The sequence below is a fragment of the Spermophilus citellus genome, assembly GCF_964194105.1.
Source record: "Spermophilus citellus genome assembly, chromosome: 3".
Classification (NCBI taxonomy): Eukaryota; Metazoa; Chordata; class Mammalia; order Rodentia; family Sciuridae; genus Spermophilus; species Spermophilus citellus.
This window is the reverse complement of record NC_138184.1, coordinates 183935502-183962874: the sequence shown is the minus strand read 5'-3', so window position 1 is coordinate 183962874 and position 27373 is coordinate 183935502. Positions and strand designations below refer to the sequence as shown.

At 33.9% G+C, this 27373-nt stretch overlaps 1 protein-coding gene across 5 annotated transcripts in view; it reads right to left on the bottom strand.

Moving 5' to 3' along the window:
- Window positions 1–1858: 1858 nt before the first annotated feature.
- FAM3C (FAM3 metabolism regulating signaling molecule C) overlaps window positions 1859–27373 on the bottom strand; it is a 44095-nt gene continuing 18580 nt past the window's right edge. For 3 of the 5 annotated variants that reach the window (XM_081287682.1, XM_081287683.1, XM_081287684.1), the window contains 7 exons: window positions 20689–20718; window positions 19873–19996; window positions 13341–13399; window positions 11816–11866; window positions 9752–9836; window positions 3487–3613; window positions 1861–2892 (listed from right to left, as the gene is read on the bottom strand). In XM_081287682.1, the coding sequence (XP_081143808.1) occupies window positions 2803–2892; window positions 3487–3613; window positions 9752–9836; window positions 11816–11866; window positions 13341–13399; window positions 19873–19996; window positions 20689–20718 (566 nt within the window). In that variant the 3' untranslated portion in view covers window positions 1861–2802. Of the gene's footprint in view, window positions 2893–3486; window positions 3614–9751; window positions 9837–11815; window positions 11867–13340; window positions 13400–19872; window positions 19997–20688; window positions 20719–27373 lie in introns of all 5 variants that reach the window. The other 2 variants (XM_081287681.1, XM_081287685.1) reach the window with 2 other exon arrangements.

Sequence of the window (27373 nt, the reverse complement as noted above, 5' to 3'; positions counted from 1 at the left end):
TTTTACTGCTATTCAAAAGGTTGTATTTATTGAGAAGTGGCAAATCCTCTACCAAATCAACAAATAATTTTCCCCTTTCATATACATTTCAAAAAAGTCTTCTAAATGAATTTCTACTTTTAACCATCTGCTCACTGAACACAGAATACTTCTCATCCTTTCATTTAAAAAGCAGGTAGTAGGCCCAGCATGGTGTAGCATGCCTGTAATCCCAGCGGCTCTTGAGGCTGAGGAAGGAGGATCTTGAGTTCAAAGCAAACCTCAGCAAAAGCAATGCACTAAGCAACTCAGTGAGACCCTGTCTCTAAATACAATACAATATAGGGCTGGGGATGTGGCTCAGTGGTTGAGTGCCCCTGAGTTCAATACCCGGTAACCACCCCCCAACACCCCTCAAAAAAAGGTAGGTAGTGGTGAGGATCAAACAGAATAAAATTATATTTTTTGGTCAAATTATCTATAATCTGTGTAAACTTTAAAAGTATAAAGTAAAATACAGGCTAAATGAATTTTCAGCTACCATAAAATTATAAAATATTAGCTGATTCATTGAAAACAAATACAATATAGAAATCACAATGATAAATTTCACTTTAATCAAATTAAAGTCAGGAATATGAAGACTAGCTCGATTTTTCTTTAATTTTCCAAATATTACTTATTTTCTACTTTTTTAACTCTATTTTAACATTCATATAATAATACGTTTGTTCTAGGAAAGCATCTGTGGTTACAAATAAAAAATATGCATCCACAAGCCCTTAAATACCATGTAAACTACTGGAATGTCAACATCAAATTTCTACTTTAATAAAGAAAATTATTAATGTTAAATGAGCATTGTTTCACTTATAATGCTGACTTTAAAGAGATCTGGAAATAAAGTATAGTAAAATTATTGCTTCCAAAGTTAAGTTGGCACAATCTATACAAGATAGAATTCAAACAAAAACATACTGCACCAAAGCAGTTAGTTACATAACTAATCCTAACCCCATCTCTCGACATCTCAATGCAAACGCCATCCTTCTACAATCTTTAAAATCAAAGGGGTATCCTGGCATCTAGATATATAAATTCTATATATGTTATGATATATCCTCTGCTTTTTAACCACAGCACTGATTTATTTGCATGTTAAACAGTACAATAAATACTTAAAAAAATCTTAATTGAAGTCTCATAGTATATTACTTTTTCAGATAATAAAAAAATTCATGTGTAAAACAAGATGTATTTATTTTCATTATTTAAAAAAAATGTAACATTTATTGTACAATCCCTGGAACTGTAAAATAGCTATTCTTTTAATTTACAGAATCAAGGGAAGTATTTTAAATGTCAAAATATACATGCTGCATGTGACTGAATATATAAGCACCAAAAATCTAAAAAGTTTACAAAAATTGTTTAAACATATAAGGTGCATTTACTTATGAATTACATTCAGTTTAAGGGAAGAAACTATACCCCAAAGGTTATTAATATTTACGAAATATCTGAAAGGCATCCAACTTACAGCAAAATAACAAATACTGTTTATAGGTTATTTTTATACAAGCCATTTAGGTTCAAAATTTTAGGGCTGACTTATACTGTGAAAGGCAGTTTGGATTATTAAATCTGTTTATGTTCCAGCTTAAGATACTTCATATATAACAGGAATTTAATGTCCTAGAAAAACTAAAGCAAAATAAAACAAAACTAAGTAATTTTGTAAACATCTTAAGGAAAAAGTTAGATCTCTTATTTTCTATATAGAATTGGGAATGAAGTCATTTTGGGTCAAATAAAATTATTTAAAAAATGTTATTAGTCTACTCAGTAATTGGACTTTTCTAAATATGTCACTAAAACTTTGGGGCAATAATTGCCATTAAGAAGTTAGATGAAGTAAATAGAAAATTAATTTATCAGCTTATAAATCAAGTGTCATGATATTAAAGCATAGCTCTTTTCAAATCACTTAGTCAATGCCAATAACAAATAAGGAAAATATATACCTGTACTGCTCTTAATATACTGTTTTTAGTTGTCCTAAATGACCTGATTAGGTCAGGGAGGGGACTTGGCCTGGTTCTCCAACTCTGTGGAGTTTCCACCTCCAGCTTCATTCTAAATAGCTTATACAAGATCAAATTATTGACACCACTACCACATAATTCAGAAGCTGTAGTCCTAAAGGGCACCTACATTTATATATTGACTTTTTGCTGTGTGCATTAAAGAATTTGTTGTGCTTTTCACAAATCTGACATAAGTTTTTGTATCCAACATTTTATTTCTTGGTTTCTTTGGAAGGGAAAATAAAGAAAAGAGGTACATCAGGAGAAATGGATTATAAGGTGACATTACACATATGACTAGCTAAATATCTTTTGACTTTAAAAGATAATGTCATCACAAGGCCAGATATATATCTATACATATATTTATAAACAAAATCTCCTCCATAAAAGCCATATTATTCCATGACTGATTTTCACAGCAACCTTATATATCAATGTTTTTCACAATCTGATCAGTAATCCACTGAGTATGCTTTTAGAATTGATGTATGTCGTTACCATAGCAGTCTAAACATTTGTACTTTTAAGGAAATGTGCTTAAAAATGGTACAGTGATTTGCCCATTAGGACTATTTACAAAGATAGCTATTTATAATCCTGATATCAAAAGAGATAATGCTCATGCACACACCAAGATGGATGCATGCTCTTAAAATATTTACACGTAGTTTCTTCTTTATGAGTCTCCCATTAATATTGAAAGTGCACTTCCTTCTGTTTTTCCATATTTTCTTCAGTCTTGTTTCTGGGGGATGCATCCTTCCATTTCTACAACTTCAGGCCATCCTTCGTATTTATTTGTATCCTTATTGTTCTTTATGTGCTGTTGGAACACAGTAATAATATACAGTTTAAAAAACCTTTGTGTCCTGATTTGCAAAAAAACATAACTCTACTCACTTATTTCAGTAACACTCATGTCAACAATGAAGTCATATAAATTACTGACCAAGATAGTAAATGAGCAACCCCTGGGGTCTGACACATCCCTGGCCAACCTTCAAAACACAGCTAAAACAAAACACTGAAGACGTTTTTACAGGATCATGTGTCAGTCAAAAAGTAAAGTTTACATTCTATTAAGTTCTGTAGTATTTCCAAACTTAACTGATTCTAATAGCTAAAGCTTAATTAAAATACTTAATAACTAATGCTTCCTAAAAGGCTTCAAAGTAATCCTATTCCAATGCACTGTTAACGTAGGGGAAAAAAAAATACAGAATTTGTTTTTGAATTTTGAAATTTAAAAAGTGTCATGGTTATTTCAAATAGCTAGTTATCAAAAACTTAATGAAAAATATCTGAATATATTTAATAGCTGCTTTATCTAATTTTTAATAACCGGATGGGAATATCTACTGGAAAGTTTTACACACTTTGCTTTTGTCCACTGATTATGAAGTTCTAAGATACTAACCTGTTCAAAAGGACTTTTTGTCTTAATGCCCTTCCCACCACAGAAGACCCAGTTGTCTCTAAAACCAAGAGTATTAATAGACGTGCTTCCCAATTCAGAAATAAGCCGCCGTGCCTCATCATTGAGTCTTAAGGAAAAAGAAAACAACAGTAAACACAGGGCACTACACTTAGCACTGATTCATCCATAACAGTTGATAAGCATGAAGTAAAATGAAAACACGTGAACTTAAATAAGAAAATGTAAAAAACAAAGTTTTCACAGAATATTTCTATTTAAATTCTTTAGTGGAAAAGAACATGAATTCTAGCAATTAATAATGTTAATTTATTCTATTAGGAAGTAAATAAGTTTTAGTAGATGCCTACCCAGGTTAATCCAAGGTCTTAAGCAACCAATATCTTTGTAAAATTAATTAGCACTTCGATTCTAACCTAAACCCTTTATAAATTATATGGGAATGGAATAAAGGTAAATGTTGATAGAAATCTGGAAGTTTTCACAGTGTTTTATTTTAAGACAAAGCAAATTTTGAAAACAGCAGTACAAATGTTATTTCAGCTATGTAAAAAAACCGAAAATATTAACTGCCAGAAAAAGGAGGGGCAGTAGCCAGCTAGCCACTATGAAAATTACTAGTTAAAATTATGGGGGTGGGGGGTAGGTTATAATTCTAACATTGAGAGATTCCCTTTCCCTTGTCTCTCAAAGGGGAGAAGAAACTCAAACGCTAGGTGTACAACTACAAACAGAACAAAAATATAATTAAGGGTCACCTGTACAGGTTATTTGATATGAAGTCCTATAGCATATGGCCCCATAAGCAGCTCATCTAGGGCAAGTACATATGACAGTCCCTCAGTCCCACCATCTAGGGAAATTTGAAAGGTGTGTTCTGCTAAAATGTGGGGCAGGGTGTTTCATATTTGCAAATTCCAGTGTTTTAAAAAACATACTATGCTAGTATCTGTTAGCTTTTCTTAGTATATTAATGAAAGAAACCAGGTATAGCTCTCATTTAACTAAAGATAAAAGGGATGATTTATATTTTGAAATCATAAAACAGGAAAGAACTACAAATATAACAGCTTTTATAACTTATGCAAACCACATCCATGGAGCAATGGAATGATTCTGACCACAGCACGGGCACTGTTATCCACCTGAAGGAGTCTACTAGAAGAAGTGAAAAAATGAGGGACAGCACCTGGAATATTTAGCCTTTCAGACTCAACTCTATATCAAGTGATACATTATAACCGTGAACCAAAAAGATGTGAAATGTCTTTAGTATAAAAAGAACCAGTGACATCTTAGCCTCTGGAGAGGAAAAATTCATATGGAGCATATACAGGGGCTCTCTCACTTTCTCCTCAAGTTTTGTTTCCTGTGACCATCCTTACATGAATTAGGTATCACTATCCATTTGTTTGCTCCCTTAATAAACAATTTGTGTATGAGAGAGTATTGCCTGAACTCTGTTTTATCATTTCCAAATAGCGTAGAACATATGTCATGGATCTGGAAGACTAAAATTCCACTCATACAGTTTATGTAGATGTTCTATTTTATGGCTACTTTCTAAAAATTTTCTACTTGTGACACTAGTAGATGGGTTTTGCTGCCATAACATGAATAAATAGTACTGAAATGCAGAGGGTACATTATAGTAGGTTCTCTGGGCAAAGAGCCCTAGACTCCACTCACATTTACACCTCAGAAGGATTACAAATTGCCATCTCACAGACATTTAGGGCTGCTCATAAACAGTTGAAATTACAAATGTTAAATTCACAAATGGTGATTGCTTTATATACAAAAACTGTCCCCAAAGTAGGTGGCCATCCAAACACAGGTCTGGTCTCTGAAAAAAGTAAGTAAAATTTTTCTTGGCTAAGCATTTGCAGCAACTAAGAAACAAACTGAAGGGCAGTTAGTCATTGTTACTTCTGTAACCAGTTATTTTCACAATTTCATAAGTTATCATTATAATCTGTACAAATGAATTTAGCATGAGATACAGAAGAAATGTGAAGATTTAGCTTTATGTTTTCACTCCAGTGATCTCTTTCCTTATATTTCCATGAGACCGTCCAGAGTTCCCATTCTTCAAGAGAGTATTAGTATAGCAGACCTGAGATTTCCATCATTAGAAAGGCCTGATATCTGGATTGGTCTTGGCTGGCATCTGGAGGAGGAGGGCTCCCATCCTTTTCAAAACTAAAGGGAATGATTTCTTATGCCTGTGTGCACAAATGATGTAGTTTATGCTGAATGTCCACTCTTGTCTTGATGTCTGGGATTTGGGAATGCCTTAGGTAGATGGTGCCTACATGACAAATCTCAGGTAAAAACCCCAGGTCACTGAGGTGGAAATGGGGACCAAGTCGGTGTCTGGTTTTGCTTCAGTCCTTGCTGATAAAGGAAGTACATATGATAGTCCCGCAATCCCACTATTGAGCCAAGCCAATATCTCCTTTTTTGAAGTTCGGAAAGCAATAAGAATGGTTATTCTGGGCTTAATTCTGATTAATGAGAAAGAACAAGTAGGAAAATAGAAGTGTTATGAACTTTGCACCGTACTACCTTAATAGACTGAAGAACAGATGCTAGGCATTGGGGGCCATCTAGCCCAGACTTGAAAGAGAGTTTGTTACAGAAAGTTCAGGTTGGAAATGCCTATGAAGGAAAACACACACACCCCAAATAACCCTAATAATTTTCACCATATAATGAGGGTATTGTGATGGGTTCAAACTGAAAAAAAAAAAGTCACAGTTTTAAAAATATGAGGCAAAACACATTACTGAGAACAAAGCTTTTTTTTTAAAAAAAAATATTTTTTAGTTGTAGTTGGACACAATACCTTTATTTTATTGATTTATATGTGGTGCTGAGGATCGAACCCAGGCCCTGTATGAGTTAGGCAAGCACTTTACTGCTGAGCCACAACCTCAGCATCATAACCCCAGCCCAGAGAACAAAGCTTCTAATACTACCACGAAGACGTGTAGTTCTCAGAATGAGACTCCCAAAACTACTAGAAATTTTGCTACAAAGTGGGAGTAATGACAGGACCCACTGTTTCACAATAATGACATAATATCATCACAACAAAGCAAGACAGTCTGCCCAGAGGGGTACACATATTTTTAATCAACATAAAAAGAGAATAGCAGCTCTACGATATCTACATAAGTGCTTTAAAGTAGATCTAAACCTCCAGATCCACAGAAGGCACACAGTTAGGTTCTACAGGAACTTGTTAATATAATCTTTGAGGCAGTATTAAGATGCCGAGACAAAAAAAGTCAAAAGTTGAAGTTTTCCAAAAATACAAGGAAAATTTAGAAACTATGGTTCCAATTCCTACCACAATTCTACAAGAAAAGACAATGAAGAAATCTACAAGCATTAAAATGAAAGAAGGAGGGGCTGGGGATATACCTCAGTTGGTAGAGTGCTTGCCTCGCATGCACAAGGCCCCGAGTTTGATCCCCAGCAAAACACACACACACACACACACACACACACACACACACACACAATAATAATAATAATAATAATAATAATAATAAAATGAAAGAAGGAAAGAAAGCATATAGTGGGAAAGAGAAAGGAATTAAGTAAAGTCAACTTAATGACATTTTAGCTATTTCAGCTATGGAGGAAGTAGATCAGGGTACTGTAATTAGCATCATCTATGGATTTCAACTAACAGTCTCAAAAAACAGCCTCTATAAATAAAACAATAAAATTGCAGCTGGATAATATGCTTATTGAGGTACACTGGAAAATAGTTTCTGCAGTTCATTATCAGCTGAATCCTTTGGAAGAGGAGGCCTCTGGTAGGGTAGCATACTGCTCTTGAGAAACATTTTTATCAAGGACTTATATTTGGACATAAAAATGACTTTGGAGAGAGTACAAAGCCTGGATCATGGAAACCTCATATGACAAATGTCAGAATCAAGACCAAGACAGTCCAAATCAGCAAAATTAAATTTAACAAGAATAAATGAATATAAAGTTCTTCATTTAAATTAACAAAATCAAGTTCTGAATGGAGAGAAAGACCTGACTTGGCAGTGGTTTAAAAAACAAAATAAAAGTCTAAGATCAAATAAAAAGATTCTAGAATTTAACTTGACCAAAAACTCATGAGCCAAAAATGTGATGTGATTATTTAAAAAAAAAAAACTAATAGAATACCAGTCTACATGAATATTCAAAGAAATGTAATCTCTAAAACAGAGCAAGAGATCATCTCCACTGCACTCTGCACTGGCCAGACCACATCTGGAACACTGTATTTAATTTGGGACAGTCATTTTAAAAGAAACAATAATCAGCTAAAGAATGCCCACGAAATGTAGCCAGGAGTATAAGTAGAATAAGAAACTAACATGATAAAAGGTAAAAAGAGGTCTGTGTACTGAGCCTAGAAAAGAAAAAAGTAAACACCAATTAGCTTTAAATTCTTGGAGAACATATTTATTGTTTTGTTGCACAACTTACCCAAGTTCAGGATAATCAGGCAGAATTTAAAGGGAGCCCACCCTGGAGCACAGCACTTCTCTATGAATCTGCATTAGTTTTGTTTCAGATAGGGAAACTGCATGGGTATGAAAGTGAAGATATTTACAGAGCACTCCAGGGAATCTTGCCCAGGCTTGGGTGCTGTTTTAGATAGCCTTTAAGGTTTTTTTCTTAATCTCAGGCATCTACACTGAAAACTTCCAGTTAGGCTACAATTTATTATTAGAATATTAATAGATTAATAGGTTAAGGAGAACAACGGTTTTCATTCCAAACAGGTATAACAAAAGAGTGTAGCCTCGAAGAAAGGTCATGTGGGGGTAGTCAGAAAAGGGGTTTAAAACAGCCAAAGGGGTTTAAAACAACCAAAGCAAAGAGCAAGTTACTTGGTTTTTTGATAAGGAAAGTGTAATTACATCCTGTGTCGTCCTATTCAGATATGTGAAAATGGTTCAACTTGCCAATTTTACATTGATCTTCAGTTTACAGATCTAATATAGCCACAGTTGAACCAGAAAAAAATGCACTTTGTGAAATGACTTCAGTTTAGATTCCCTTATAAAGAGGCATTATTTTTTAAAGTTTGTATCTGCAATAATGTAACCATATTTTATATATGCTTTTAAAAAAAATCAATAAATAGAAGATATGCCAAATTCCCGTATGAATCTAATAGTTTTAAAGACTTTTTAATTAAAATATGTAAGAATATTTTTTATTCTTTTTTTTGGGGGGGGTACCAGGTATTGAACTCAGGGGTGCTTGGCTACTAAGCCACATCCTCAGCCCTATTTTGTATTTTATTTAGAGACAGAGCCTTAAGTGGCTTAGTGCCTCACTTTTGCTTCGGCTAGCTTTGAACTCTCAATCCTCCTGCCTCAGGCTCCTGAACCACTGGGATTACAGGTGTATGCCACACCAAACCCAGCTATTTTTATTTTTAATGGAAAAAATATAAAAAAAAAAAAATTTTAAAGACGAATGTTAGAGGTTGCTTAGCCCCACCAGACAGTCAAGAAGTATACTTACTTTTCACACAATAGTTATAAAACAATTGAAATAGTGTCTTTGAAAACAGCAAATAAAAATCTGTCAACAGAACAAAAATTCTGGACACGAAACCAAGTCAACATAAGGCCCTAGTTACACAGAGTCTTCCGAATGGATTTTTAGAAATGCAGAAAAATGGTAAAATAATGGGAAAAAAATACACTAAATATCAAATGTGGAATGCAAAAATACATCTCAGTTTTAAAAGGAAAAGAAACTACAAAGAGAAATTCACAGACTCAACTACCTGACAATTAACCTTAAGATAAAAGTACAAAGTCACCATAAATTTACAAAACTATGAACAAGTGATATACAAAAAAATACATTTTAACATGAATAATCGTTAATATCTTGATAAACAAGTAAGTATGGGTTAACTTGAATGCAAAAGAAAATTTAAAAAAGAAAACACAAAAAAAAATCTTGTGAGGAAAAAATTCTAACCAAAGAAGGCATGTTCTTTTAAAAAGCCAAATATCTTTTCAACACTTGTAGAATTGGACCTTTTAAAAAAAATTCATAACTTCTAAGAAAAATATAAATTTGCCACAATTTTTTAAAATTCTGTTTAATAAAATACCTTTTTATTTATACATTTTTTCAATGAAAATGTGTTTTTCTTATCATTACAAATCAGAGCCCCAACAAGTTGGATAAGATTTTGCTTACGTACTTAGTTGCTCCATCGTCGTATGTTCCCATCAAGACTATTGTTCCATCTTGTATGGCCTTCAGAAACTCAATAAATGGTGCCACATCTGAAGAAAAAGAAAGGGTGGGGGTTTTTCTTTTTAAATGACTGAGTAACCATCAGAAATAATCCCTAGAATTAATATTATAAAATGCAAATTATCCATAAAACAAGAATTTATAATGAAAAGAAATCTAAAAGGAAGACAAATCTTACAAAGTTTAAAAACTGCCTAGTTTGTCCCTTAATATGATCCCACCATCAGCCTACAATTTTCCAGTCCTAATTTATCCTGTGTCTTTTGTACTGATATCCTGAGGCTGAGGAAAATCCAACTCAGAGCCATGACTTATAAAGTGAAAGGTATCACTCAGATATGAACAACTGTGTCTATGAAAAGCCTGATTCTGAGATCTGTGGATAAACTTCAGGAGAATGGCTCATGGACTACCTGAATGTATGTAAAATTGTTTGTATGGGAACTTTTCTAGAAAGAGGATACACTGCTTTCATCCAATTCTCCAAGAGATATGTAATTTTTAAAAATATCTATAAACCCACAGATTTCAAGAATTTTCTAGATCTATCTTTTTCAATGAGCTGGGGCAAGGAATGTAGGGTATCACTAAAAGCCAAATTAATTACAGCAAATATCACAATCACATCACCTTGATATTGGTCCACAAGAACATCAAAATAAACCACTCAGTGACTAAATCACCTCACATATGGAGTTGTCTACAAGGTCAGGTTGCCTTATAGCCCCCTAACACATTTCAAAGCTAGTTTACTTCAAATTTACTTAATTTTTTTCCCACAGAAAAGATTCCAAAGATTTTCTCTGAATATATATAATAATGACATTTTCAATTCAGAAAAGATGGAACAAACAAAGCAGCTAACAAATTACTCCCATTAAATGCAAAGATGGCAACAAACTGCAACTATTTAATTGGAAGACTATTTTCAGAGGAATTCACCTTCCTGTGATGAGAAGAGTGAGGACCACCAGAACTTCCTATCACACTACTGCTTCCAACAACAGCTTTCTAAAAGGCTCTCCATGTAACACATTTTGGTAAGACCTTTACAATCTAAAGCTGATGGTAACATTTTAAGTTTACACAGTTTTGACAGCCATAAAATGTTCTTCACATCTTATTTGAGAAATAAATAATACACAGCATCTCATTTTATAAGAAATGCTATATAATTTGAATTGTTTGAAAATTCTCAACATAAACTTAAGGAAGCCTAACAGTGTTGCCTTCTAGGGAATATATATATATATATATATATATATATATATATATGATGGAGAAGTGGAAACCAATTTAAAAAACTAAAAGATAAACCAGTGTTGGTCTCCCTTCCAACTTGAAGAAGAAACCCTTTCCTTTTGGGCATCATTCTTCTTCAAGCTGCCAGCTCCTTGCCTCTGTATGATGGTGTCTTTTCCCATTCCTTGAATGACTTCCAAATACAAAAGGGAAAAATGTTTTTGGATTGTACTAAGTCCAGTGAATTACAAAGAAAATCTATTCCTTCTCTTGAATATTCATGTACTTTAATGGCCATACTCAAAGGTAGAACTAGGATGAATGGGATTACTATTTTTCTAAAACCTGATAGTTTATTTGTATATTTTGAAGGCTCCCACTTATATTTTTGAGACTGAAAATTATATGTAAACAAATAGACTTAGTAAAAAAGGTTTAAATTGGTTATGGTGGTCTTTTATACATTGTTTCTAATTTCAGACAGAAAGCCCAAAGAGCCCAGGGCTTTTAATTAGTTGTCCAGTAGAAAACAGGACTCGAGTTTGTTGTTGTTGTTGTTTTTAAATCTTGATTTTTATATTATTTTATTCAAATACACACAACAGTTTTTCTAACAAAAATAAACTGTATACAATTTGATTATTAAAGTACAGCTGGACATTTAGTGAAAAGTTAGAGAAGCAAATGAACTAACACAAATGGTACCATTTTTCTCTCATTAATTGGCTACATTACATTGAGGTAATTCAGTCATATTCACACGTACCTCCTCCCCACATGTCAAAATACTTAGTGTCTAACACTTCTCCTGTTTTTCCTGAAAGAGATTGAATTCAGATCAGATTATGAAATTCAAATATTCCATACATTATGAAGACAAATGATCTCATCTAATGACTGATGTGAATTCACTAGCACAGAAGAAATTATTTTGAGATCTTAAAATATGAATTGTATATATCTGAAGGGTAGTTTTTAAACAGGACTTTCTTATTTGTTTATTTTATATTTGTTGCTTTTAGATATAGGTGACAGTAGGGTGTACTCTGACATATTATACATAGTTGGGGTGCAACCCATTACAATTTTGATCCCATTCTTGTGGTTGAACATGATGTGGAGTTATACTAATTATGTATTCATATATAAACATAGGAAAGTTATGTCTGATTCATCCTCCTGTCTTTCCTATTCCCATCCTTCTCCATTCCCTTCATCCCCCTTTGTCTAATCCAATGAACATCTATACTTCCTCTTCTTATCCTTCCTTGTTATGGGTTTCCATCCATATATCAGAGAGAACATTCGACCTTTGTTTTTTTGGGACTGGTTTATTTCACTTAGTATGATACTCTCCAGTTCCATCCTTAAATAGGACTTTCTCATTAATATTTTACACCAAAGAGTGGCAAACATAATTCACTATTACATACTATTTCAATTCAAAGTTAAGTATATGTGTTATCAGCTTCCCTAATTTAAATCTTTTACAACAAAGAGGTAGCTACTTGAATCAGATACCTTTCTATATATTAAAGACATTTTAAAATAAAATGTGCATTTTCCCTCATTAAAATTGAATAAATAGACAGATATTAAATGTTTTACTTAAGAAAATGAAGAAAGATGCAAAAATTTACATCTTGTTGTGAAATATATAAAATCTACTTTCCTATACAACAAATGCGTAAGGTGGATAGTAACCACTACCACCTTTTATGGCTTTATGGGATACTTATAGTACCAGAGCAGAGAGGATCTGCATGCATATAGCCCTTGCTATATGCATGGCTCAGATTTTCAGATCTAATTCTGCAACACTGAAGATGGCCAGGATTCAATGAATTTATGAGAAGCTTGTAGACAATATTGAAAAACTACAATAAATTCTCAATCTTTGTTCCTTCTTCTACCTATCCAATGAATAGTCCATTATCCTTTGTCATTTTACATACCTTCATGCCTATCTCCCTATCTTCATCATAATGACAAAATATGCATCAAATTTTCATTTAAAATTTAACATAATTTAACATTAGATTCACTGTTTTCTGATAATCTCAAAGAACAGTTTTCCACAGAATGATCACTACTGGGATACTTTCAAGAAAACATGGTATAAATAGACACCAAGTCTCCATCTATGGTAGTTTGGGTGCAGGTAGAGGTTGAGAGAAGGTTTTCATTTCAAAAGTGGATATAATCTGATTCCTTGACACTATTTTGCATTTTACTTTTAGGTACAAGAACATCCACTGAATATATCTATAAGCTACAATAACTATTCTTACCATTTGCCAAGGCAACATTGATCCCTCTTCCAACATTATTCTTCACACCACTCATCAAACTAAAAGGGACAATTTTATTGGAATTAGATACTGCACATAAACACATATCACAAAAATAAAGTCATGCAGAAAATGAATATTAAATATATGTCAACTGTTTTGACTCTGAAGAATAAAAGGCCTCTACTGAGTCAAAAAAGATAGTTTAACACAAATAATTTTAAACCAATGCTCTAAATAATATTTCCCAAATAATAATGCATATTTAAAAATACAGAGACTTAAACACTAGACTATTTCTTGCTGCTCTATGCCATACTATGTAATGCCATTTAAGAAAATCTTCACAGCATGTGGACATATGCATACATTCTATACCATATTCACAGGATTGAGGGGTGGGGGTGAGGGGGAACCAAACTGAACAATCTCTTTTCTACTTTCTGCAGTTCAGTGTAATATGAAGTGATGTTACCTAAATCTTTTATCACCTGAAAGCAAGAAAAGTGGAGGATCACACTTCCATGAATGCTTCAACTAATTGTGAATGTTCTTCTGGTAATCGGCAACATCAACTGTGCACTGCTTACACAGTTACCATATCTAACCACAGGCACCATGCGGTCTGCCTGAGATTAACCAATGTGCACTGGGACCTTGCAGAAACTACACAAAAAAATGATGTGGTGAAATGGAGGGCATAGTGGCACATTTGTTTGTTACCAGTTTAGTTTGTTCAGTTAGAATTATTAAGCTACAATTTTACAGGTACTTTCCATTTTTAAAATTCAAGGTAATAGGGCTGGGGATGTGGCTCAAGTGGTAGCGCGCTCGCCTGGCATGCGTGCGGCCCGGGTTCGATCCTCAGCACCACATACAAAGATGTTGTGTCCGCCGATAACTAAAAAATAAATATTAAAATTCTCTCTCTCTCCCTCTCTTTCTCTCACTCTCTCTTTAAAAAAAAAAATAATTAAAAAAAAAATTCAAGGTAATAGTAATATTCCCAGGAGTGTGCTTCCAAATGTTTAAGAATTGGTTTAAAGTTAGGCGAATGAAGCAGTGTTTAGATATACAAGAGTATACATATGCACATGTATGCACGTGTTGATTTTTTATATCAGTAAAGTTTGTGCAACTTACAAACTTTACTGGTATAAAAAATATGCAACATACAATTTCACAAATGAAGCCTATAATACTTTACTGTAAATTCCACATAGTTAACGGAGTCTCACAGAATGTGTTAACTGATTTTCATAGAACTCACACCTGTGGTTAACTATGGTTGCAGCTGATGACTGAGTGCAGTTCTAACACAAATGTTGGATATTACTTGTGTTTATGTTAATGAGTAAAGACAGTAAAAATGAAGATTTATGTTGAAACTTCACTTGCCTCATGATGTTAGCAAGATCATACAAATATTTTTAAATATTGGAAGATGATTTCCTCTTTTGTGTTAGTCACAGTATAAGAACTACAGAAAGACACACTTTTAATTTTAATCTAACTTAACATTTTCTATCTCCTATTCCTAAGCGCAGATCTTGAGTCTGAAAAGTTTCTGTAAAGATTCAGAGCAATCACTAAAAAAGCTATACAAAGAGATGCACTCAAAACTGATATGAATAATAATAAATAAAAAACATTCACAAAGTTCTTAGGAAGGCTATATAAAATAGAAACAAATACAATAAAAATAACAAAATGCCATATTTGAGCCCTCACAAATCAATAATTATAATAAATGGAAGTATTTTAAATTTAGCAAATAAAGACAGAAATTGGCAGAGTGGGTTAAAAAAGGACCTAACTGTACCTTGTCTCTAAGAAATTCACTTAAGTATAAAGAAAGTGGTAGTGAAGTATAATGAAAAGACAGAGTAAAACTCAATAATAAAAAGACAACCCAATTTAAAAATGGACAAGGAGCTGGAGTGGAAATTTCATTGTAGAAGATATACAAATAGGCAATAAGCACTTGAAAAGATCATCATTCATCTCATCCTAAAGGAGTCACAGATCAAAACCACAATGAGAGACTACTTCATACCTACTAGGATGGTGGTAATCAGAAAGTTAGGTGATAGTAAGTACTGGCAAATATGTGGAAAATTGGAACCCTCATCCACTACTACTGCTAAGGTAAACTATTGCAGACACTTTGATAAACAATCTGGCAGTTCCTAAATAGTTAAGTTACTATTTGAACCAAAATCCACTCCAGTATACACATAAAAGATGGACGTATGTCCATATAAAAACTAGTACACAAATTTATAGGAACAAGATTCATTATAGCCAAAGAGGAAATAATTCAAAGTCTATCAACTAAGGAATGGGTAAACACTGTGTTATATCTAGACAATGGACTATTAACCAGCCATAAAACAAAGGACTGGTCAAGTAACAACATGGATCAATCTTGAAAACATTATGCTAAATGAAGGAGTTAATTATAACCGACCACATACAATACCATTTATATGAAATATTCAAAATAAGAAAATCTATAGAGAAAGTAAACAAATGCTTATTTGGGCATTAGGGTGGGGGAGCAGGGCAGGATGAAAACATAGGAGGAGGGCAATAGCTAAAGGGTACAGTTTCTTTTTACTTTATAAAAATGTTCCAAATTGGAAGAGGTTGCATATAGCTATGAATTAAAATAAAAACTACTGACTGTACATCCGAACTGAGTGTAGTATCAGGTATATGAATTAAATCTGAAAATTGCTTAAACTAGTCTTAATACGCAAAAAAGGTTTATGCTTTATTATATTACTATTGGCTCAACTGTACAAAATAGGAGGGAAGTTTCCTAATGTATTTGCTGCATTCCTTTTAGAAATACACTGGATACATAAATTCTATATTAATAATAAGAAGTAGACATGAGGGCTGGAGTTGTGGCTCAGTGGTAGCGTGCTTTCCTCACATGTGTGGGGTACTGGGATCGAGCCTCAGCATCACATAAATAAATAAAATAATGAAAACTACTAAAAAAATTAGATACAACTAAGTTGTTTGATTAGTGATTAAATGCTACAGTGACATTTTCGAGTACACATCACATCAGAGGAGACTGTTGTGGTTAAACCCATCAGAAAGCAAAAAAAAATTAAGGTGATGTAGAAGCACAATGGCACAGGCCTCCCACAAGAGGGCAGCAGCTTATCAATTTTTAAAAAATGAATTCAAATGGAAAATCTGAATCAAAAGCACTGAAGATTCAAAATGTAAAATGGTTAGTTACTGCCACTAACAGAAGTTGAAATATTCTCTTTTACCCCTCATGAATGTCTGTACCACTCACACCTCCAGGAAAAAACGTAAAGGAAATGATTAGATCAATATCATACATCTGACAGTTTCTAGCTACTTAAAAGTTAGAACTGGGTTTGGCAAACTTAGTTGAAAGGCCAAATCCATTCAGCTGTTTTTTTGTTTTGTTTTGACTTGACTTACTACTTGTGAGCATAGAGTGATTTTTTTAGATTTTTAAATGGTGACATTTTAAATTATTATATAAGTATCTACATAATAATGATTTTACGTCTTGGCCCTCACAGCCAAAAATACTATATAGTTTCTTGTTAAAACACACACACACACACACACACACACACACCTCCTATATACTTTGTACCAAATATTAAGATTATAAGAGGTAAAGTATTTTCACTAATAACTTCATACAAACTGAAATCAGACAAGTATGCTTTAGATGAAAATTTTATAGGTTGAACAAGAGTTCAATGGGTTCTCCAACATAAACGGGAACAAAACCTGCAAATCCTGTTTTGTGTGATGCCTGCGGTTTACACTCAGAATTTTCTAACTAATGAGGCATTTAAAATACATCGTAATCTCCAGAACATTACCTTGCCTTTACTTGTCCTTAATATCATGACTTTTTACTTGTCCTTAACACCATCCTAATCAGAATTGCCACATTTTATCTTTATCAGAGTTTCTCAAGCTTAGCCTTGATGATACTAGAGGCCAAATCATTCTTGTGGAGGAGCTAATTTGTTCACTGAAAAATGTGTAATAGCATCTAACTCTGCAGGTAACACTTCTACTGCTGTGATAACCTCAAATGACAATGTCACCCAAATCACCCCTGGTGAACCACATTGATATGGAAGAGTATTCACCAAAGTGAGTTTGTGTGTATTAAAAAACCAGGTGCAAGAAAATACTAAAATTTCAACTTATGTATTTTTATTATCTACTTACACATTTCAGAAGTTGTACAAGCAAAAAGGCTCATAACCAATTGGCAGGCAGTATCAAAGAGCTGGCAGCAATTAGCAACGGCCTCCCATTGTTCTATTCTACTTCTTACATCATTTTATATAGCAACCAGGTAATTTTTTTTCAATGTAAATGAAATCATAATACACCAATGTTTGAAAAACGTTCAACACTTCTTAAGACACTCAGGAAAAAAAAATCTCAGTCCTTTACCTTCATTGCCTACAAGTTACAATGGTTAAAGCTCTCTAGAGCTTTCCCATCTCAGGGCCTTTGAGCAAGCTTACCCTGCTGTCTAGAATGCACTTCTCCACTCTTCATCTGGCCATCTTCCTTCTTATCCCTGGTTGTCAGACTATGCATTGTTCCCCAAGCCTCACACCAAAGTTGGACACCTCATCTTGCTCACTCCATCAGTACTGACCACATCCTGCTGCCTGCATAGCTGGTGTCTCAATTTAGGATCACTGACTAGAGTTTACTTTGTAAGTATTTGTTACCCCAACCAGACTGTAAATTCCATGATAGGAAGATTATGCTTGAGTACTTTCTGAATAAATGAAAGAATGATGCTTAGAAAATTCTGTCTTATTTAAACTTAATATTTTTAAGTTTTTAATATAAAAATAGAATATACTGGACAAAACACTGGACAACTTGGTCCTTGCAGTGTCTCTACTAGGGATCCCTCACCAATTATTCAATTACTCAGCCCCTCAATGGGGACTCACTTCATGACCTGAGACCTAGCTATAAAATCCCACCAACTATTTAATCTCTCTTGGGAACGGCAGAATGATTCTTGAAATGTGGTGGATTGGTGGTCAGCCTCAATTTTATGGTTAAAGAAACTGAAATAAAGTACAAATTCTATATGACATGCCCACCATGCTTGAACCAAATTCTCTGGCTTCAAGCCCAGTACTATTTTACAGGCTCCAATGCCCACAAACTTTTCTTTTCGACCTATACAATCTGGAGATAGAAAACCTGCTAGTCAAAGAGTTTAATCTCTTTTTATTTGTTATTAAACTTACTTGCTTGAAATGAACAGAGTAGGTGCCCAAAGATAATTTGTGGGCTAACTGTTCCAAAAGAAAATTCTCCCTATTTTTTAGAATCAAGCTGGGGTCTCTTTCGTCAAACAAGGTACAAAGGGATTAGAAATGTTTAAAAACATGAGAAATCAAGGACAATGGACTAACAATGGATCACCATTAGCATGAGGGAAAAGAAAGGAAGTGAGCAGAGACTATAAAGATCCTTATAAAAAATAAACTATAAAGCCTATAATTTATAATTTATAGTTTATAAAAATAAACTATAAAGCCCTTAATTTTGCAATAAAAGTATTCCATGAGATTAAATAATCTTTTGCTCAATGCAAAAGGGGCTAGAATAAAAAATAGCTTTTATATTAAAGAGACAAAGAGTTGGGAGGAACTGCTTAATTTGGGTAGTTTCCTTTTTAAATCTACATCACCTTGCTCTTTATTCTACAAAATCAATGTCACATTTACTATTTTATATAAAGTTCAAAAAAGTTCATATAACTAGTTTTCCAGGCAATCAGATTAAAAGCAAACAACTAAAAGTGGGATTTGCAATACAGAGGCACAGACTTAAATTATATGTGATAGCTGACACTGAAGTAGGATACTGTAGCATCTACAAACCAACACAGGAAACCATTCAGCTCAGTGGCAATTTATGCAACTATGGACCTGTGGTTATCACTGGATCATTTCCCACTTCAACAAGCAGCACTCAATTAAAATGAAAGGTGCTGGTTTGTAAGATAAAGTATTCATTACCCAGAGCAATGCTGTTGACTGAACTTTGCCACGATGGAAATATATCTGGGATGTTCAATTCAGCAGCCACAAGCCACGCATGGCCATTGAGCACTTGAAATGTGACAACTGTTACTGAGGAAATAAGCTTTAAATTAATTTAAACGAATTAATTTTCTCTCTGGTTTTTAAGAGAAAAGAGACACACTTGTTAGGTGGCTACTGAATGGGACAATGCAGATCTAGAGAATACACTCAAAGAAAATCCCTTGTCTCTACACAAAACTGGTTAAATGCTGTGTTCTTAGTCATTCTCTAATATACAATTCAGTAAATGCATGGGGGAATCAATTATATAATAATTGAAATAACTTTCCTTTAGAAGAAGCATGCCCAGTTTATTTTCAGATTTATTCAACTCAGGCTTATAATTTAATACACAGCACTCTTTAGAGCTTCAAAGAACACATACTTACACATTGTCTTCCAGGCAGATTTTGGGTCCCACCACATTGGCTGCTCCACTTGCCATTTTAAAAGCAAAATGTTTCTCAGGGCAAGCTTTTGAGATACCACATTTATATCTGGGAGGCTTCGTAGCTTTGGGGGAGAAAATTGGATTTTTTTTTTTAAAGAAAATAAGTTAGAGACTTTTTTTTTTAAAATCTCAACCCAGAACAGACATTATGTAAAACATCAAAATATATAAAACTGAAAAAATATGTTAGCCCTTTCTCACCCCAGAGGGCTTTGAAGAACCTCAACCCAAACAAGACCACAACCCAAAACCTCCTGGGAAACAAGCTAACACCTGACATACATGGATCAAGTAACATGATCTTGACAAGTGTAGATGTATTTCATCTAATTTTTCTTGACTTTATCTTTAAATTTCAGGATGTGGGAAGATATGAATTGCTACTTTCCATAGATGCATAAAAACCTTCGGAGTCATTAAAGTTACATTCACTTAACTCCAGGATCACTAAAAAAACTTAATGTCTGATTTTCTACCCACATACTAGAATTTCAAACTAGGATTCCTTTACTACTCCATTGCCTTTAGATCTTATAATTCTGGAAATGAGAAGCACTGATGGAACAAAATGTTCATTATGAATAAATACCAAGAATATTGAGCTTTCTAGGCAAATGGAATCCTCATAACTTTAAAAACCAACTTCTAAATCAGTTTCTGTTCACACTTAAGTTCTGACATTGCTTGAATATAAGCTCTCATATGCCTTAAGACAGAGTAAGCCATTTGTAAAATATTGAGATGAAATACTTACAACGTGCAGCTGTGTCCAATGCTGACCTTGCTAAGGGGGAAAAAAAAAGTCACCTTTATTAAAAAGAATAAGCCTATCAGCAAGTATCCACTTTTTTAAGCAGGTAGAGCTTCTAATAGGCCTATAAAAATGTCTGAATGAGAGTGCTCAGAATACAACAAATAAAATGTGAATATCATATCAGAAAAAGATATTAGTAACTTCATTACAAACATTTATGTAGATGTATCATGGAGGGTCAAGTTTTATTACTGATAGAACATTCTATGTTTTAATCTTAACATTGTGTTTTTAGTTTTAGTTATTACAACTTTAAAGTGCAAACAGCAAGTTACTCTACAAACTTATTTTTAAGTACTGGGTAAATATGATGTTTAAAAGTTGTTACTGCTATTTGGTATTTAGTATATAAGCACATAAAATCCAAGAGAATGTACATAATCCTGTCTTAGTGGAAGCGCATGGCAGTGGTAGGAACTTTTATTTCTTCAAGATACAAATGCAATGGGTACAATAAGAAAAAATTAAGGTTATCACTAAGAGTTTCATAATTTACCAGATCAAGGAAACCAGAAGGTTAAATCTTAACTCCAATCCAGTAGATCTTATTCTGGCTATCCATCATAATTACATAGAGAACTTTCTAGAAGCACCAACATCTGATCATAGCTCAGGAAATTATAACTTAGATCATCAAAGTACTGTGGACAGCCACTTCCTGATTTGGCTAATAAGTATGCAGTGTGATAAATGTTAGCCAGCTGTCTGACTATAAATAGTGACTTAGTTTTTACTTCTGTACTATTTTAGATAATTGTGTATTTCCTGTAAGCTCAATATTCAAAATGGGGAACAGAAAGTCAAAGCTGAAAGATAGGATCTAAAATAATAAGAATGAAAATGACCATGTAAGTTAAGTGAAGCCTCATTGATTCAAGAGAATACTCAGTAGAATATTGTTCATCATTAAAATCATAGATAATACAAAAATGTGGAAACAGTTTAATGAATGGAATAAAACAAAACAAACTTCACCCACAGCATGACTTTAAATACTAAAAATATTCATGTGATAAAAACAGAGCCTTAAAGGAATCAGAAAAATGTTGGTAAATTAGGGTGCTGGGATTTCTGGAGCTCATTTTTTCAATTTTCTTAAATTATGTCATTTTTTCCTTTGATTTTAATCAGGAAAAGTAAGATATCTAGGCCAATGTTTACTTCATAAATGAAAAAACTTAAACTAAGGATGTGATAAGCAGCAAAAGGGTAAGAATTCTCAACTTCACTTTGTCCTAAATAAACAGGTGTCTTCCAGGTCAAGTGTTAGGATTCTTTAAGAGGAAGCTCTTTTGAAGTCAGGGATGTAGGGCTGGGCGGTGGCTCAGAGGCACAGCAGTTGCCTAGTGTGTACAGGCCCTGGGTTCAATCTCTCAAACCACAAAACAAACAAAAAACCAGGAATCTAACAAAAATTGGGTCCTAATTAGAATATGATATATTCCATGCTTATATAATTATGTCAAAATGGATTCAACTGTCCAGTATACCTAAAAAGAACCAATAAAACAACAGCAAAAACAAAATAGTAATCTGGTTACCCAACTTATGGTAATAGGTCAGAACAGGGTTAACTTGGCTCATTGATTTGATCACCTGTGTTTTAAAGATAAAGGAACTGATGAGTTTACTGATTTTATTTGTTGTAGGTTAAAATAAGTTTTAACTTATTTTAAAATAAGAGCTAGTTTTTAAAACAATCTTTCATCTAATACCCAAACTCATATTGTACCACCTCTGAAAATAGGAATTTCTGAGCTCTTGTTCTTGTGATTACATACACTAAAATTGCCAGGCCCTGGAAGCCAGGAGAGGGAACCTTTACAGCAATCCTCTGGCTATCTATAGGGTGTAGACTGCACAGACAGGGAGTCAGCAAGGACAATGCTGAAGCATTCCAGGTAAGGACAGTCACCCCAAAACAGCAAAAGCAGATTCAGAGCAACTAAGAAAACAATAGTGACAGGACTTGGGAATGGACCATGCAGGAGAGAGGAAAAGGGAGGAGTCAAGGATCTAGCTCAGGAGCTGGCTTAAAAAGCATTCATTCATTCATTCATTCATTCATTCATTCATTCATTCTTATGAGCCAATGAACAAAAATACCGTCTCCGTACTCAAGTTGTTTATAATTTAGGGATGAGGATGCAGCTCAGTGAAAAGAGTGTTTGCCTAACACAGAGAGGACCTGGGTTCAGAAAATAGTACCACAAAAAGAAGATGCTTATAATCTAATTAGGACATGGGGGGAGGGTGAGGAATCAATGATGAATTCAGTGTTGGATCTGTTAATTTTAAGATATGTGGTGATATGAACCAATTAGGATATAAGCCTGTTTTATGTGCCCAAATTTTGTTCCTTTTATTGCTGAGTAAAATTTCAATTTATGGACATGCAATGATTTATTCATTTATTTGCCAGTTATTGGCCCTTTTGGTTGCTTATGATGTATGGCTTTCTGACCAGAACTGCTTTGAAAATGCATTGACATGTTTTATGTGGAAATATGTTAGTTTCTCTTAAATAATACCTTAAAGCGGGAATGCTGAGCTTGAATAAAACTGAATTTTTAATTTCACAGAAAGTCACCGAGGCATTTCCAAAGTGGCTATACTATTTTATATTTCTGCTAGGTGATATATGGGAATTTCAGTTACTCCATATCCTCACCAACACTTGATATATTTGGAATTTAAAATTTTGGTTTTTCTAGTGTTATAATGATATATCTTACAGAAAGATACACTCACATGGTTTTAGTTTGCATTTCCTTAATCTCTAATTAATTTTCATTCATATATTATCTTTGGGAAAAACTTATAAAAACATTCTATATATTTTTAAGTAAAAGGTTTTTTTTTTTCCTCATTAAAAAAAAAAAAGAAAAGAAAAGAAGATACTTGGAGAGAATCCAAGTACAACAGCACGAAGGCTAGCTGTAAACAGGCCTGGTATTAAGATATAAAATGGAAAATTGGCAAACAGATGAGGTCATCCCGAGAGAGGATTTGAAAAGACACAGGGAGAGCCTCTTATCTTATCAATAAGCAAATATTGATCAGAGCACAGGAACCTTAAAAATGTGGAGTGGCTGAGGAAAGAGAAGCAGAAGGAAAATCAGGGATGGCTCATCAAAGCAGTCAAATTAGTTTGTATATACAATATAAGATGTAAAACCAGTAGCTGCTATTCAATTAAAAAATACTTTACTGGAATATAATTTAAGGAAAATAACTTTGTTAGTCATTAGGTTTTTAATGAAACAACCTGACCTCCATTTAATGTATAAGGGGACAGACAGGATGCTTAAGATGACAAAAATGCTTGTGAAAGAATTTTCTTTCCAGATGAAAGCTCATTTTTATCCACGACTCATCAAAACTAAAAGCTCTCTACCATGCTTGTTCTAAGCATGTTAGCTTCTGGAGCCAAACAGGTAAGTTATTTTTTGTAAATAAAAGGGTATTGTCCAAGGTAGGTTACAGGCACAATATACAAACACATAAATCCCTGCGCTTAGCAACTTTCATTTCAAACCACCTGACAATTCTACACTTAATTTCTTTCAATACATACAACAGTTCACCTCAAGGAATAATAGCAAACATTTCTGATTTAGTTATATCAATAAATGTCTTTCAGTAAGTTACTACAGAATCAGGATGACTTAGTTTTAAATAATATTTCAAGTGCAGTTTTAAATAATATTTCAACTGCAGGTAAATGGATGGAGTTGGAGAATATCATACTAAGTGAAGTAAGACAATCACCCAAAACCAAAGGATGAACTGCTATGTGGACGCTGATCCATAATCGGGTGTGAGGGGGAACATGGGAGGAATGGAGGAACTTTAAATAGGGCAAAGGGGAGGGAGGGGAAGCGAGGGGGCATGGGGGTTGGAAAGATGGTGGAATGAGATGGTCATCATGCCCTAAGTACATGTATGAAGAAACAAATAGTGTGACTCTACTTTGTGTACAACCAGAGACATGAAAAATTGTGCTCTATATGTGTACTATGAATTGAAATGCATTCTGCTGTCATGTATGACGATTAAAAAAAAGAAAAAAATATGTATTTACTACTTACCAGTGGTTTAAATATGAAAGGGCATGTGAACTCTATAGAACGTTATTTACTGCAACAATATATGCAAAACTAATTTGAACTGTGTATAGTATATTTACTAGACAAGTGTCTACACTGAAAACTCACACATATTAAGTCAAGATCATGAATTAGACTGATAACTGTATCCATGTTCATATCCTGGCCATGATCATGTTTTACAGTTTCTAGATATTACTAATGGAAGAAAACAAAGAGTATGCAAGATTTCTGAGTATTATTTCTTACAAATGCTTGCAACTCTACCACCCTCTCAAAATAAAATTGTTAGAAGATTGTGGGTTTTGTCTTTGTTTTGCTGAAGTTTGAACGAGGGTTTCGTGTTACTAAGCCAGCATTCTACCACTGAGCTACATCTCCAGTCCAAAAAATTATTGTTTTTTAAAATCACAATTAGTCTACCTTAGTATTTTCAACTATTAAACTAGTATCAAAATTTTAGTTCTTTCTTTCTAGAAATAAGTTTATTTTTTAAAAATAATATTATATAAAAAAACTCAAATCAAAATGATGTATAGAAACTATCAAGTAAGTTAGAGAAGTTGGAAAAAAAATGGAAAACTCACCAAAAAAGGTGCTTAAGATACAGATTACAGAAACAATCTCAATACTGGGCTAAACTCATTAATCTTTAATAAATGAAGTTACATGCTAAACAAATGACAAAGATAACATATATCCATCTTGGCTACAATAGCCTGAATGAGAATTAAAATTAAACCCCACAAGTTGAATTTTCATCAATTCAACTGACTGAAATCCAATAAGGCTTCACAGATACAATGTACTACCTCAGTTATGATATTAAAATAAACATCTGCCCTCAGAGTACCTAAATCACATAGGTAAAATACAATAAATTCTTGCAGATTCTTAACGCCAAGAAAAATCAAAATGAAAAGAAGAGACAACTAAGTTAAAGTACTGTGTTTTTCATAACTGTGTTTTTGATTGCCAGTGATTGCCCAACTAATGCAGCTCTACATGAATCCCACATGGGAAATATTCTTCCTTCTCACAGAAAAGTCAGAATGCTCAGTGTATACATTTATTTTCACTCAATCAACATTATTATCTGCAGGGCCCAGTCCTAGATACTGCATTAGGCAACAAGATATTATTGCCCTCATGATCTAGTCTCTGTTGGGGTAAGACAAGACATATGAAAAAGAAAAAAAATTTTAAAAAATTCCATAACATTAAGACAGAATAAAATGATTAACAAAATAATGTATACTATATGATTAGAACAAACAATTCAAAAAAGGAGCAATAAATTCTAATAAGTAAAGAGGGGGCACTGATGTAAAAGTAAGAAAGATTAACAGATGATGGGGAAAGGAGAAAAGCATGCAGAGTACAGAATCAGCATAAGCAAAGGCTGATATATAGGAGGACAGGCTACGTTCTATGTCCTAGCAAGTGAGACACAAGGGGTGGGGAGGAGTGGAGAGCAGGTCAGAAGGCAGGCTGGGGCTTTGACTGTCATCGTGAGCAGAAACTTTGCAGTTTTCCTCCAAGAACTGCAAGTACTAAAGGTTCATGAGTTTTGAGAAAATGACTCTGGCTACAGTATTGAGGCAGGCAGATAGTAAAGACAAGAAAGAGATGTGGAGACATTACTATGTCTATAAAAATAATTCACATTAGAGAGAAAAATCCCAACTAGGGAAGAGGTTTGGGAGGGGTGGGGGTGGGGAGTGGGTGGGGGAGGGGGGGTGGAGACAGCCACAGCTGGGGAATCACCAATTACATGTGTATGATGATTGTGCCACACTATGGCCACCCAGCCCTCTCTTCACTTCTCTGAAAACAGTGGGCCTTTCCTCAAATGGCCTATTTGTACCATTGGTCCTCTGCCTCCCTTCTCTCAAGGATCCTCCTTTTCTTGTCTGTTCAATGTCTTTTCACTGATTTGTCATTCACCCAATTTTCGCTCAAAGCCTATAGATACGTGAAAGTTGTTTACTTAAAAAAGAAAAATAAGGCACATGCAACTCGCTTCCACATCAAGCTACCATCCATCCCATCATCATCTTCCTATACCATCAACATTTTTAGCAAAGTTGGTTACACACTGCCTCTGGAGCAACAATCAACAAGTCCTCAGAGCCTTCAATGTTGTTCCTGCCCTTCATTTGACTGAAAGCACTGTGCTCTCGAAGATCACAAGGAAAAAAAAGACTCAAATACTTTGTAATAACCACTTGAAGCAGGATCCTGGGTACTTCATTTCAGATAAATGCCAAGTGTTGTAAACAGGTTCAGGAAGAAAATGATCAGTATATTAAAAAGAAATGACTGAAAGGGAGGATTCCATTACTTGAAAAGATGAAAATGTGTAAGAAGGGGGTCTGAAGAACCAGGAGTGCAATTTAACTGTCTGAGAGATCAAAGATAGAGGAGAACTCCAGCAGACAGAAGTAAGGACAGGGTATTGAAATTACCTGGGAGGACAAAAGGCAGAATTCAGTGAATACAAAGAAGCACTTGTA